Raw genomic sequence first — 12772 nt, 5'->3', positions numbered from 1 at the left:
GATTTGCTCCCCAATAAAAAAAAAACCACAGTACAGCTTATTTGGCTGAATTAACTATTTAAGCACCTGTGTCCCCCTAAAATTACAAGGATACAGCTATACCACAGAGGGTTCACAGAATAATAACTCGGCTCTTTCACAACACATCATTGTATAAAAAACTCTATCTTTCTGCAAATTGAGTCTCCTTTTCTTTTTCTTTTTTTTTCAAATAAAGTAGGCTCCTCTATATGTGACTGATGCCGGCTGGAACGAGTAAAGATATCTACGTACAATACCCACAAACAGCAATTGTTATGCTTCAATCTCGGACAACTATATGAATTCTCTGTAACCATTCTGCTCTTTCAAAACACATTATTCTAACTCATTATTTTTATTTTGGTAATAAAAACTAAGAATTCTCCACAAAAACAAAAATGTCAACAATTAGTTGATTATTAACAATAATTTGTTATGCAAGATAACTTCGCAAATTGATCATCAGATTGAGGGGGGGGGGGGGGGGGGGGCAAGATTGGGGTGAAACAACCAAACAAAGAATGACCCAAGTCTTACTGGTTCATTATCAAATAGAAACAGAGTATGATGTTAACAGTCGAAATACATGGAAGCAGTTCTAAATCACTTCCACGAACAAAGCCATTTTCCGAAGGTACATTACAGAGGTTACCAAAGCCACATCCAACTTTGATGCTCCAGCAACTTCAAGGTCTAATTCTACAAGCACCATTTTCAACATAACCGTTACTCCAAGGATCAAAACAGCTTCAAGCAAATTAGGAGCGTGATCTTTCCCGCAATGGAGGTGAACGACTGCATCACCAACACAATGATTTAAGTACAATAACTATTAGGATGATATCGTAATTCAAGAGCAGGTAATGAAGCAGAGACATGCAAGAAGAGTTTTAAAAAAAGTAAACTTGTAAGGTGCAAACCTCCTGTATCGCTCTGAACTTTCCCTCCCATCACGTACAGGACTTTCTACAGGTCCCGGTTTAGAACTTGGGCTGCTGCCAGGATTATAACCATCCGGGCTATATTTCTTTCTCCTCTCACGTTGAGGACTAGGACTGGGTCTATCACCATAACCAGGACTTCTGCTTTCCATAGGACTGCTCACGAGGCCATTTCCTGGACCAGCTCTTTCTCTACGAGGGCTAGGGGTGCGACCATTCCCATGACCAGGATTTCTCTCCTTTCCTACAGCTGGACTATGGCCACGGGCATTCTCAGAATTCCTTTCTCTATGCTTTGGACTTGGACTAGGGCCACGACCATAATCAGGATTTAGCCGATCTCTGCCACGACCATAGTCAGGACTTAGCCGATTTGTACCACGACCATAGTCAGGACTTAGCCGATCTCTCCCACGACCATAGTCAGGACTTGGCCGATCTCGACCACGGCCATAGTCAGGACTTGGCCGATCTCTTCCATAAGGGCTACGAGATCGACCTCGGTCATAACCTCTCCTAGGTGATCTATCATGGGTTTTACCTGGACCGGACCCATCTCTCCTATCATCATCATCTTTGATCGCATACTCCACAGTAATAACTCGATCCATCAGCTTACTGCATTTAAACAGATAAGAAGCGGTCAAACCAAGGCATAGGTAGAATTAATGCGGACATTTAAAAACTACATGCCGAAGTCCAACAAAAATTGATGAAACATATACCTCATATTGGTAGCATCCAGGGCTCTAGTGGCATCCTCCTGTGATTCAAATTGAATAAATGCAAAATTCCTTCGGATCCTTATGTTGAGTATTTTTCCATGTGGATCAAAGTGCCTCTCCAGATCCCTCGTCCTAGTATTATATGGATCAAAATTTATGACAAACAAAGTCTTGGAAACTCTGAAACTTGATGAAGATTTTCTAGAAACCTCAGGCTTTCTGCTCCGTTCTTCCTGCAGCAAAGCAATAAAAACACAGCATAAACAGGAAAATCATCGCACAGGCGAGGGGGGGGGGTGAGATTTGCAGGCACAAAATGGATTACCTTTGACCACTCAACACGAAGCCTGCGCCCCTTTCTGCCAAAATCTATTCGGTCAAGCCCCTGAATAGCGTCCTCTGCATCTCTTTCATCATCCATATAAACAAAAGCAAAACCTGAAGTTCGATCACACATAGACTGAAGATTAAATAAAAAATCAGTTGGCAATAAGAACCCTCCAATGAAAGGTTTCATTACTTTGAAATGCTCAAAAAGATTAGAAAAGAAAAGTTTATCTAGCAGATGTGCGAACCGTCTCAACGCATTACAATCACTCTGTCAAATCTAGAAACTTTTCACCATTAAAATCAGCAACAGACCTTCAGTGGTGGACTAAAGATGCCAGGGAAAGGTGGATGTCACATGATGGGATAATGTAAAAAGTGTGCCTTCTCCTTTTCAAACTGCTGCCTTCAAGGTCGGCAATGTGACAAGTCTGAAAATGAAGGCTGGGCAAAATTCATGAGGAATGGAGGGCAGTAATGACTGAGGATAATATGTGATTGTGATGCCACGATGGATCGGAGAGCTATTCTTGAAACAAGAGAAACTTGTTGCAGTCAGGAAACGAAATAGACACCGTCCATCAGCAATGATTGTATGGACATTGCAATGTTATCCTGCGCCAAAGAATCAATTGAGTATGGGGGTCTACACTTAAAAAATATACTTTTTTGGTAAACATATCCTAATATCCCGCCAAAACTCAGCAAGACTTCTGTTGTTGACACAAATCAGCTGACTGGGTCTTCCATCCAACGTAGCCACAATATAAAGAAGGAATGAAGCATCCCAGCAGACCAATTTGTGGTCATTTGAGTCTTTGAGCAGTGAAACCACACTACACTTACCATACCCATGAAAATGTATTAACCAAAAGTATCTGGACATGCCAGAGGGCGCTATAACCATGTTCATATTTCACGAGTCAATAGCTTTGCCACCATCAACCTTACTGTTGCTCGCTACAACTTTATCCAGGCACAGACTTCACATAATCTTGTTCAATCTTACTCTAGGTAGTCCGTAATGGCAAGCTGTGCCTTACTCGGAATGCAAACAACCTTGTTTAGCTGCATGTATATAATTGATATACCATTGGCAAAATAACACTATGGCAGACCATTTGATGCCACAGTAGTCATTGCCCACAATAAGACATAAAAGAATAAGGATTATACAGAACTAATCTGGTTATCCAGAACTAGCCCAGTAGAACGAAATCATACCCGAGCACATGCTGCATGACTACTTGATGCATGAACAAGCTTTACTTAGAATTATATTCTAAGATAGACAAGAGGAAATAACAAGACCTCATCGGTAAGGCCTCACATGCAAGTAGTTAACAAGACAACCAATTTATCAAGTATATTTTAATTAAAGAAAAATATCACACATCCAAGGGTTAGTTACAGGTTACCGCCACAAACTAAACTCGCCCACATAAATGTCGTCAGATTCAAGATTCAAAAGAGAAAAATAATACAATAAGGTTAATAAGCTTAGTAGCATGGAAAAGAAAATTGACAAGTGTGTTACAAGTTTACCAGATTTCATATCCACCCTATCAACCTTGCCATATCTTTTGAAAAGCCTTTCCAACTCAGACTGTCTGGTGTCAAACTCAAAGTTACCACAGAAAATTGGTCTCATCCTGCCTGTACAGAAAAAGTCAGGACTGCTAAACCTGAGATGAGAAAAGTAGATGTGCAGGCGAGCAGGTAATTAAGAAAAAACAGTTTAGAACAGTTGAGCATGTAACATTTGCCATGGATTGTGTTCATATTTAGCTTACACCCTTCTACTGGTCATCCTAAAACGAAATATGCATCCTTTAGAGAGTACTAAGTAGATTTTTCCATTCATTACATTATCAGTTAGATCACATCCAATTAAACCTGAAAGCAAATATATATATAACCTGTTACATATTAGATCGTGTGACAATGTGACACAATCACTGGCTTAGATTAAATTCATCTTAGAATGATATCAATTCCAAGTGAAAAAACTATTACTAGACAGTTAACAAGGTTAATAGGCACATCGTATACTCCTAAAGAATTGAAGTTACCTGCCTCAAAGGTTTAATAAATGTTCAAGGAATTAACCTAAGTTTTTTTCTTGAATCTTCACATGATGGTAGTGTTTGGCCACCTTGCGCGCACCTTGACTATTTCACCGGATATCTACACCTTCCCACCAGTGCAAGTATATCGTAACTCCGTCCCACCAAGGCTCAGGCAGGTGAGAATAAATCACCTAGCATTGTTTACTCTTTCTAGGATTTAAACCTCGCTCTTCCACGGATTTTATTCCAACTTCATTAACCAATAGGCCACGCCCTTGTGTGCCATCTTAAATTTGCATTTAATGTTACATATTCATCATCCCATCCCATGAAGAATAAAAATTCCGCTTTTCAAGAGTCACTTACTTAGTTTAGCTAAGATTTTCTTAAAATAATAGGTATAGAAAGTTCAACAAATTGTAGTCACTCTAGTATTAGCCGATGACACTCTGAAAGGATGATACAAAAGGAGTATGAGCCAGAGCTTAGGGGCAGAACTATTAATCAAGTCAATTTATTTGGGATAGGGAAGAAAAAAGCTCATCAAGAGCTTCGGCGAAAGGACACCGTGTATGCCTACAGATGCCATATAACTCCTAAGAGCTAATTTTTGGAACTATATTGTATACACGAATAAGTTCCATCCAATACATACTTTACAGAAAAGTGGAAAACATTTTCAAACTCTTCTTCAAACCTAACTTTCATTAACAATTTACTTAAGTAGAACCAAAAACTTCAATTCACATCCGAATAGGAACAAGACATATAATGTTCACGAAACTAACAAATCAATTTCCCTAGATCCACAAAATAAATGTTGTAACAAATTAACTCTATCCTAAGTGCATAAAAAAATTTCGACAAAATACTGATTTATACTTCTCTGACCATGGATTAAAGAAAATAAGTTCGTAAGACAAGAAATGGTGAATCGAAGCGTCTATTAGTAAGCAGATCTGAAGAATATACGCAAGAAATGTACTAGGATCGAAGACGTAAGTGTGAGTGAAAACGATTTCTTACCGTTCTGTAGTATAGAAAACCCTAACTGCAACAACAAGCGCAATGCAGAGGCCGAGTGAAAATATCTCTTTGATACTATTGTCAGGTTTTTTATAAGTAGCTGCATCCCCCTCCTCTCTGACCAAAATAACCTTTTTCTTCATCTTTTTATTTTTGTGATCCCTATCTTCTTCTTCTTTTTCCTTCTTTTTTTCTAAATATCCACAATAACCATCTTTTTATTTTTATATTCCTTTACTTATTATTGTTGTATACGGTAAAAACTGGTTAGTCCTTCGTACGGACTGGTTGAAATGGTAATGCATTGGATCGAAGATCAGGTTGAGGTCTAAAGTCAAGTAATCAAGCTTCGAGCCCTAGGGACCGATCAATGTCGAGCTCAATATCATTATCGAGCTCGAATCCAAATCGAACTATGGTGAAGTTACCGAGCTTACGAGGCAGAGACCGACCAACACTGTCCCCGAATCAATACAAGGCTCCGAATCAGAATCAAGCTCGAGTCAGGATCGAGAGCTCGAGTAGATATCGAGCTCGAGACAATATCGAGTTCATAGACAAGAGTCGTTGCAACCGCACTAGGAGAGAGAATCTTGGCAGAAATTATGAAAAAGCTGATTTATCATGGGTCTCCCACTATGTATTTTTAATTGTATCTAAAGTAGGATCCCTCCACTATAAATGGGTTGGTTATTATTTCTGTAAAGATCAAGTTTTGCATACAGTGTAACTCAGAACACATATACTCTCATACTGAAGAATTATCCTCTTTTAGCTTCATAGATTGACTCATCTTGCTCAATCCTTAAATCATCCTCCTTTCAACCTTGCTCATTTTTTACTCTTTACATTCAATATTCGATATTTTTATTCACTTTTACGATTTGTATCAAGTTATCTAACATATCCTTAGAACTACATACAAATTCAACTCTATCTGTTTTTCGGGTAAACAGTTTGAAGCCCACCGTGGGGCTAAGGATAATAGTGATTATTTGATACGAATCTACAAAAACACACCATTTTTACGCTTATTTTCGGAGGTGCCTTTAATTTCGGATTGGCAACGACGAACTCTCAAATTAAATGGCATTACCTATCGACAACGAAGCTTGCCTTCAAGGTGAGAACAACAACTTGACGCCCAGGGCCGGAATGCCGCTTGTCGATGCCATTGGAGCTCGAGTCGAAGTGCCATTAGACGTTAATTCGCATGTGGCCATTGAGGCAAACCTACATTTTTGAACCTGAAAACAACATTCATGATGACACTCGATCTACAGCTCGAGATACCCATAACGTCGAGGAAAATGGTGTCAGCTTACGCATGATTTTCAAAATGTTGCAAGTTCAACAGACAGCAATAGCTCAGTTACAGAGTCAAACCCAAATACCGAGCAGGTCGGAGCCAATTCCACCCCGAGAAATCGCCCACAGAACGGAACCATCTATAGTAAGGTCAAATGAGCAAGAGTCTGGAACTAATCCCGAAATTGCTAAGATGTTCGAAGAACTGACCAAAAGAATAGAATCAGGTGAAAGGAGGATCGAGGCAAACGACAAAAAGGTAAAAACATATAACTCCAGGGTTAATCAGATCCCGGGGGCACCACCGATATTAAAGGGCTTAGATTCCAAAAAAAATCGTACAAAAGCCTTTCCCCCTGAGCGCTGCTCCTAAACCAATCCCAAAGAAATTCCGAATGCCCGAGATTCCTAAATATAATGGAACTACCGATCCCAACGAACATGCCACCTCTTACACATGTGCAATCAAAGGGAACGACCTAGAGGACGATGAAATTGAATCTATATTATTGAAGAAATTCGGTGAAACTTGTTAAAAGGAGAAATGACATGGTATCACAATTTACCATCTAATTCTGTCGATTCTTTTGCTATGCTTGAAGATTCCTTCGTAAAAGCACACGCCAGGGCCATAAAAGTCGAGATCAGGAAGTCAGACCTGTTCAAGGTAAGACAAAAGGATAACGAGATGCTAAGGGAGTTCGTATCTCGTTTTCAAATGGAACGAATGGATCTGCCACCAGTCACAGACAATTAGGTTGTTCAGGCTTTCACTCAAGGTTTGAACGAACGAAGTTCAATGACTTCACGGCGGTTGAAGCATAACCTGATCGAGTATCCAGCTATTACTTGGGCCGACGTGCATAATCAGTACCAATCAAAAATTAGAGTCGAAGATGATCAGTTGGGGTCTGAACCCGTTGCTAGAAGGGATATCAATCAAGAATAGGGTCCGATTAGGGACCGATACCGACCATATAGTGGAAACCACATAATCAATTAATCGAGACGTAACCCCGAACAAGGCAACAAAAGAAGTGATCGAGGTCAAGGGTCTCAGAGGCTGATGAATAGAAATGGGTTCGACAGGCCTACCGGACCTAATGAAGCACCACGATTATCGGAGTATAACTTCAGCATTGATGCATCAGCCATCATGTCGGCTATCGGACGCATCAAAGATACTAAATGGCCTCGACCCATGCAGACCGATCCTGCCCAGAGGAATCCCAATCAAATGTGCAAATATCATGGCACCCATGGCCACAGAACGGAAGATTGCAGGCAACTAAGAGAGGAGGTAGCCCGGTTATTCAATAAAGGGCAAATTCGAGGATTTTTAAGCGACAGGGCCAAAAATTATTTCAAAAATAGGGATTTCGGCAAACAAAACGAACAGGAAGAACCACAGCACGTCATCCACATAATCATCGGTGGCGTCGATACCCCTCAAGGGTCGGTGCTTAAATACACTAAGACATCAGGTATGAGAGAAAAACGACTTCGAACTCAGGATTACGCACCCATAGGAACCTTGTCCTTTAATGATGAAGATGCAGAAGGAGTCATGCAACCTCATAACGATGCACTGGTAATATCCGTACTTATGAATAAAAGTAAAGTTAAGCGTGTGTTAATTGATCCGGGTAGCTCGGACAACATCATTAGATCGAAGGTTATAGAACAGCTCGGTCTACAAGACCAGGTCGTACCCGCAACCCTGGTTCTAAACGGATTCAATATGGCATGTGAAAACACCAAAGGCGAGATAATTCTGTCGATAAACGTGGCCGAGACCATTCAGGAAATGAGGTTCCACGTAATCGAAGGAGACATGAGGTACAACACCCTTTTTGGAAGGCCATGGATCCACAACATGAGAGTTGTACCTTCGACCCTGCACCAGGTTCTCAAATTCCCAACATCGAAGGGAGTCAAAACAGTATACGGAGAATAACCGGCCGTGAGAGAAATATTTGTCGTCGAAGAAGCAATTCTGATATCCTCACCTTCATCAATAAAGGGGTCGGACTCAAAAGGGGAACGAGATGCCAAATAGCAATCATAGACGTCAGCTTCAACCCAACCAGAAAATCAGAAGATCGATAAAGATGATGATCAAAGGATCCCTCGATCCTTCGTGGTTCCCGATGATTATGATGCTACCCAATCAACGATTGAAGAATTGGAGCAATTCATACTAATCGAGCATTTTCCCGAACGAAAGGTATACTTGGGAACGGGATTAACCCTCGAACTCAGGAAAAGGCTTATTCAATTTCTTATCGATAACATAGATTGTTTTGCTTGGTCCCATTTATATATAACAGGGATCCCACCGGATATAATGACGCATCGGCTAAGCCTGGACCCTAGGTTCAAACCGGTGAAGTAAAAGAGAAGACCACAATCCGATGTAAAGCACGCATTCATAAAGGACGAGGTAACTAAACTTCTTAAAATAGGGTCCATTCGGGAGGTGAAATATCCCGAATGGTTAGCCAATATAGTTGTAGTCCCTAAAAAAGGGAACAAACTTAGAATGTGTGTAGATTATAAGGATTTAAACAAGGCATGGCCCAAAAATTCTTTTCCGCTGCCCAACATCGATCACATGATCGATGCCACGACCGGCCACGAGATCCTTACTTTTCTCGATGCCTATTCCGGGTATAATCAAATCCAAATGAACTTGGAAGACCAGGAAAAGACTTCATTTGTCACCAAGTATGGAACATATTGTTATAATGTAATGCCCTTCGGGCTAAAAAATGCAGGAGCTACTTACCAACACCTAGTAAATAAAATGTCCGAGGAACAAATAGGTAAATCAATGGAAGTTTATATTGATGACATGCTAGTTAAGTCCCTGCGCGCAGGGGACCATTTGGCTCATTTGCAAGAAACATTTGAGTTTTTAAGGAAATACAACATGAAACTCAACCCCGATAAATGTGCTTTCGGGGTCGGTTCAGGCAAGTTCCTCGACTTCATGGTATCAAATCGGGGGATCGAGATCAACCCCGATAAAATCAAGGCCATCAAAGACATCTCCATCGTGGACGGTGTAAAAGTCGTGCAGAGGCTAACAAGACGGATTGCGGCCTTAGGCCGATTCATTTCAAGGTCGTCAGATCGAAGTCACAGATTTTTCTCTTTACTCAAAAGGAAGAACGATTTCGCTTGGACCCCGGAATGCCAACATGCATTAGAGGAATTGAAGCGATATCTATCGAGCCCACCACTAAGTCATACTCCAAAAAAAGACGAAAAGCTTTGCTTGTACTTGGCAGTATCGGAAATTGCGGTAAGTGGTGTCCAAGTTCGAGAAGAGCAAGGTACGCAATTTCTCGTTTATTATATAAGTCGAACCTTAGGAGAAGCAGAAACTAGATATCCACACTTAGAGAAATTGGCACTTGCACTGATAAGCGCCTCTAGAAAGTTAAGACCATACTTTCAATGTCACCCCATATGCGTATTAACCACTTACCCACTTCGTAATATTTTGCACAAGCCCGAACTATCAGGCTGATTGGTCAAATGGGCCGTCGAACTCAATGGGTACGATATCGAATATCAACCCCGTACGGCCATCAAGTCTCAAATTTTAGCGGACGTCGTGGCCGATTTCACGCCAACCCTCGTACCCGAAGTGGAAAAGGAACTCTTGTTGAAATCGAGTATATCATTGGGGGTATGGATCCTTTTCACAGACGGGGCTTCGAACGTGAAGGGGTCCGGGCTAGGCATTGTTCTAAAGTCGCCTACGGGTAGCACTATTAGGCAATCTATCAAAACTACTAGGTTGACTAACAATGAGGCCGAGTATGAGGCCATGATTGCATGTCTCGAGCTAGCTAAAAGCTTGGGAGCAGAAGTCATTGAAGCCAAATGTGACTCTTTACTGGTGGTAAATCAAGTAAACAAAACCTTCAAAGTTTGAGAGGATAGAATGCAAAGTTATTTGGACAAACTGCAGGTTACTTTGCACCATTTCAAAAAATGGACTTTACAGCATGTACCTCGAGAACAAAACAGTGAGGCCGGTGCACTGGCAAATTTGGGATCATCGGTAGAGGAAGATGAGATCAGCTCGGGGACTGTCGTTCAACTCTCGAGATCCGTGATCGAGGAAGGTCATGCCGAGATAAATTCTACAAGCTTAACCCAGGATTGGAGGAATAAGTATATTGAATACTTGGAGAACGGAAAGCTCCAATCGGATTCTAAAAATTCGAGGGCCCTACGAACCAAAGCTGCTCGATTCACATTGACTTCAGATGGAACATTGTACCGAAGGACATTTGATGGACCATTGGCAGTATGCTTGGGTCTAGGAGACACTGACTACATCCTACGTGAGATTCGCGAGGGTACTTGTGGAAATCATTCCGGTGCCAATTCATTAGTCAGAAAAATAATCAGAACAAGATATTATTAGATCGATATGGACAAAGATACAAAGGAGTTTGTTCGAAAATGTGACAAATGTCAAAGGTTTGCACTGATGATCTATCAGCACGGAGAGCAACTTCACTCAGTCCTATCCCCATGGCCATTCATGAAATGGGGAATGTATATCGTCGGCCCTCTGCCATCGGCCCCAGGTAAAGCTAAGTTAATTTTATTTATGACTGACTATTTTTCTAAATGGGTTGAAGCACAGGCGTTCGAAAAAATAAGGGAGAAAGAGGTTATAGACTTCATCTGGGATCATATTGTATGTCGATTCGGGATATCCGCCGAAATAGTGTGTGACAATGATAAATAATTTATCGGCAGCAAAGTGATGAAATTCCTCGAAGATCACAAAATAAAAAGGATATTATCAACACCGTATCACCCTAGTGGGAACGGACAGGCCAAATCGACAAACAAGACTATTATTCAAAACCTAAAGAAAAGGTTGAACGATGCTAAGGGAAAATGGAGAGAAATTCTACCCGAAGCTCTTTGGGCATATAGAACAACATCAAAATCTAGTACGGAGGCAACCCCGTTCTCCTTAGTATATGGCTCTGAAGCCTTGATTCCAGTCGAAGTCGGGGAACCCAGTGCCAGGTTTCGATATACAACAGAAGAGTCAAATCATGAGGCTATGAATACTAGCCTCGAATTATCGGATGAAAAAAGAGAAGCTGCTCTCGTCCAATTGGCCGCACAAAAGCAGCGAATCGAAAGATACTATAATCGAAGAACCAAGCTTCGCCATTTTAAACTTGGGGACTGAGTGCTAAGGAAAGTCACCCCAGTACCCGAAATCCAAATGAAGGAAAACTGGGTCTAAATTGGGAAGGACCGTATCAGGTTCTCGAAAACGTCGGTAAAGGATCCTACAAGCTCGGTATTGTAAACGACAAACAACTATCAAGCAATTGGAATGTGTCGCACCTAAAATGATACTACTACTAAGGTACGACCCTCCTATATTCGTTTATATTTCGAAACTAACCCTTGCAGGAGTTTGATCAGGAACAAGGATGGATCCTTCAATACGAAGCCCTAGGTCTGAAAGCACGCATTGCACTCCTTTTCCCTTAGACTGGTTTTATCCCAAATGGGTTTTTCGGCAAGGTTTTAATGAGGAAACCATTGATCGTGCTAACTTAGAAACAATTCAACAGTATCCGAGGCCTCTTTACAATCGACCTTGAATACTGGGGGGGCATTACCCCTGAAATATATCAAGTTCGATGCAAGAAAGTTACTTCATAACAACAGGGTTCCGATAGGAAAAATTCTAAGAGCCAAATGGTCAAAACGAACCATGCTCATATAGTTGGCCCGAGCCCTGACACAAAACATGAACACATGTATAATGACTTAAAAAGAAAAATTTCTTCTTTACCGATATCTTATATCCAAGAAAAATTTCTCTATTTCGAGATTTATTTTGCAAACAGGCTTAAGGTAAATCAGCGAGTTCGAGCAACACTCATTTAACTATAAAGTCCAAATGCTACACCAACTCGAGTTCGGGTAACCATTCTCACTCGGGGACTATCTACGAAGCCCAAGGTCTACCCTATTTTGAGTTCGAGTAAGCACTCACTCGACCATTAAGCCTACGTGCTACGTTACTTCGAGTTCGTATCACTCACTCGATCATTAAGCCTACGAGCTACATTACTTCGAGTCCGAGCAAGAATTCACTCGACTAATAAGCTTACGAGCTACTTTTACTTTGAGTTCGAATCACTCACTCGACGACTGAGCCTACGGGCTACTTTTATTTCAAGTTTGAGTAAGCACTCACTCGACTACTAAGCCTACGGGCTACTCTTATTTCGAGTTCGAGAAAGCACTCACTCGGCCATTAAGCCTACATGCTATATTACTCCGAGTTCGAATC

At 41.1% G+C, this 12772-nt stretch overlaps 1 protein-coding gene across 2 annotated transcripts; it reads right to left on the bottom strand.

The window, feature by feature from the left end:
- Positions 1-543: 543 nt before the first annotated feature.
- LOC104095797 (serine/arginine-rich splicing factor RS31) lies at positions 544-5258 on the bottom strand. Of its 2 annotated transcripts, none has more exons than XM_009602008.4 (6): positions 5110-5258; positions 3560-3670; positions 2013-2125; positions 1688-1920; positions 942-1580; positions 544-816 (listed from the first exon to the last, which is right to left on the bottom strand). In XM_009602008.4, exons 1-6 carry the CDS (start codon positions 5213-5215, stop codon positions 780-782), a joined length of 1239 nt encoding a protein of 412 aa, XP_009600303.1. In that variant the 5' UTR covers positions 5216-5258; the 3' UTR covers positions 544-779. The 2 variants fall into 2 exon arrangements, with proteins under 2 accessions (XP_009600303.1, XP_070053267.1); XM_070197166.1 differs by lacking the exon at positions 5110-5258 and adding an exon at positions 2330-2629 and having other exon boundaries at positions 3560-3676.
- Positions 5259-12772: the final 7514 nt, after the last annotated feature.

Source organism: Nicotiana tomentosiformis, chromosome 3 (genome assembly GCF_000390325.3).
Source record: "Nicotiana tomentosiformis chromosome 3, ASM39032v3, whole genome shotgun sequence".
Classification (NCBI taxonomy): domain Eukaryota; kingdom Viridiplantae; phylum Streptophyta; class Magnoliopsida; order Solanales; family Solanaceae; genus Nicotiana; species Nicotiana tomentosiformis.
Note: the sequence above shows the minus strand (reverse complement) of the source record. Positions and strands in the feature narration are given on the sequence as shown.

Coding starts and splice junctions, on each gene's coding strand:
- LOC104095797 (XM_009602008.4), bottom strand. CDS start 5,215: ATGCAGCTACTTATAAAAAACCTGACAATAGTATCAAAGAGATATTTT. Junction 1,921..2,012: donor TTCGTGTTGAGTGGTCAAAG/GTAATCCATTTT, acceptor GCTTTGCTGCAG/GAAGAACGGAGCAGAAAGCC. Junction 817..941: donor AGTTCAGAGCGATACAGGAG/GTTTGCACCTTA, acceptor TTGGTGATGCAG/TCGTTCACCTCCATTGCGGG.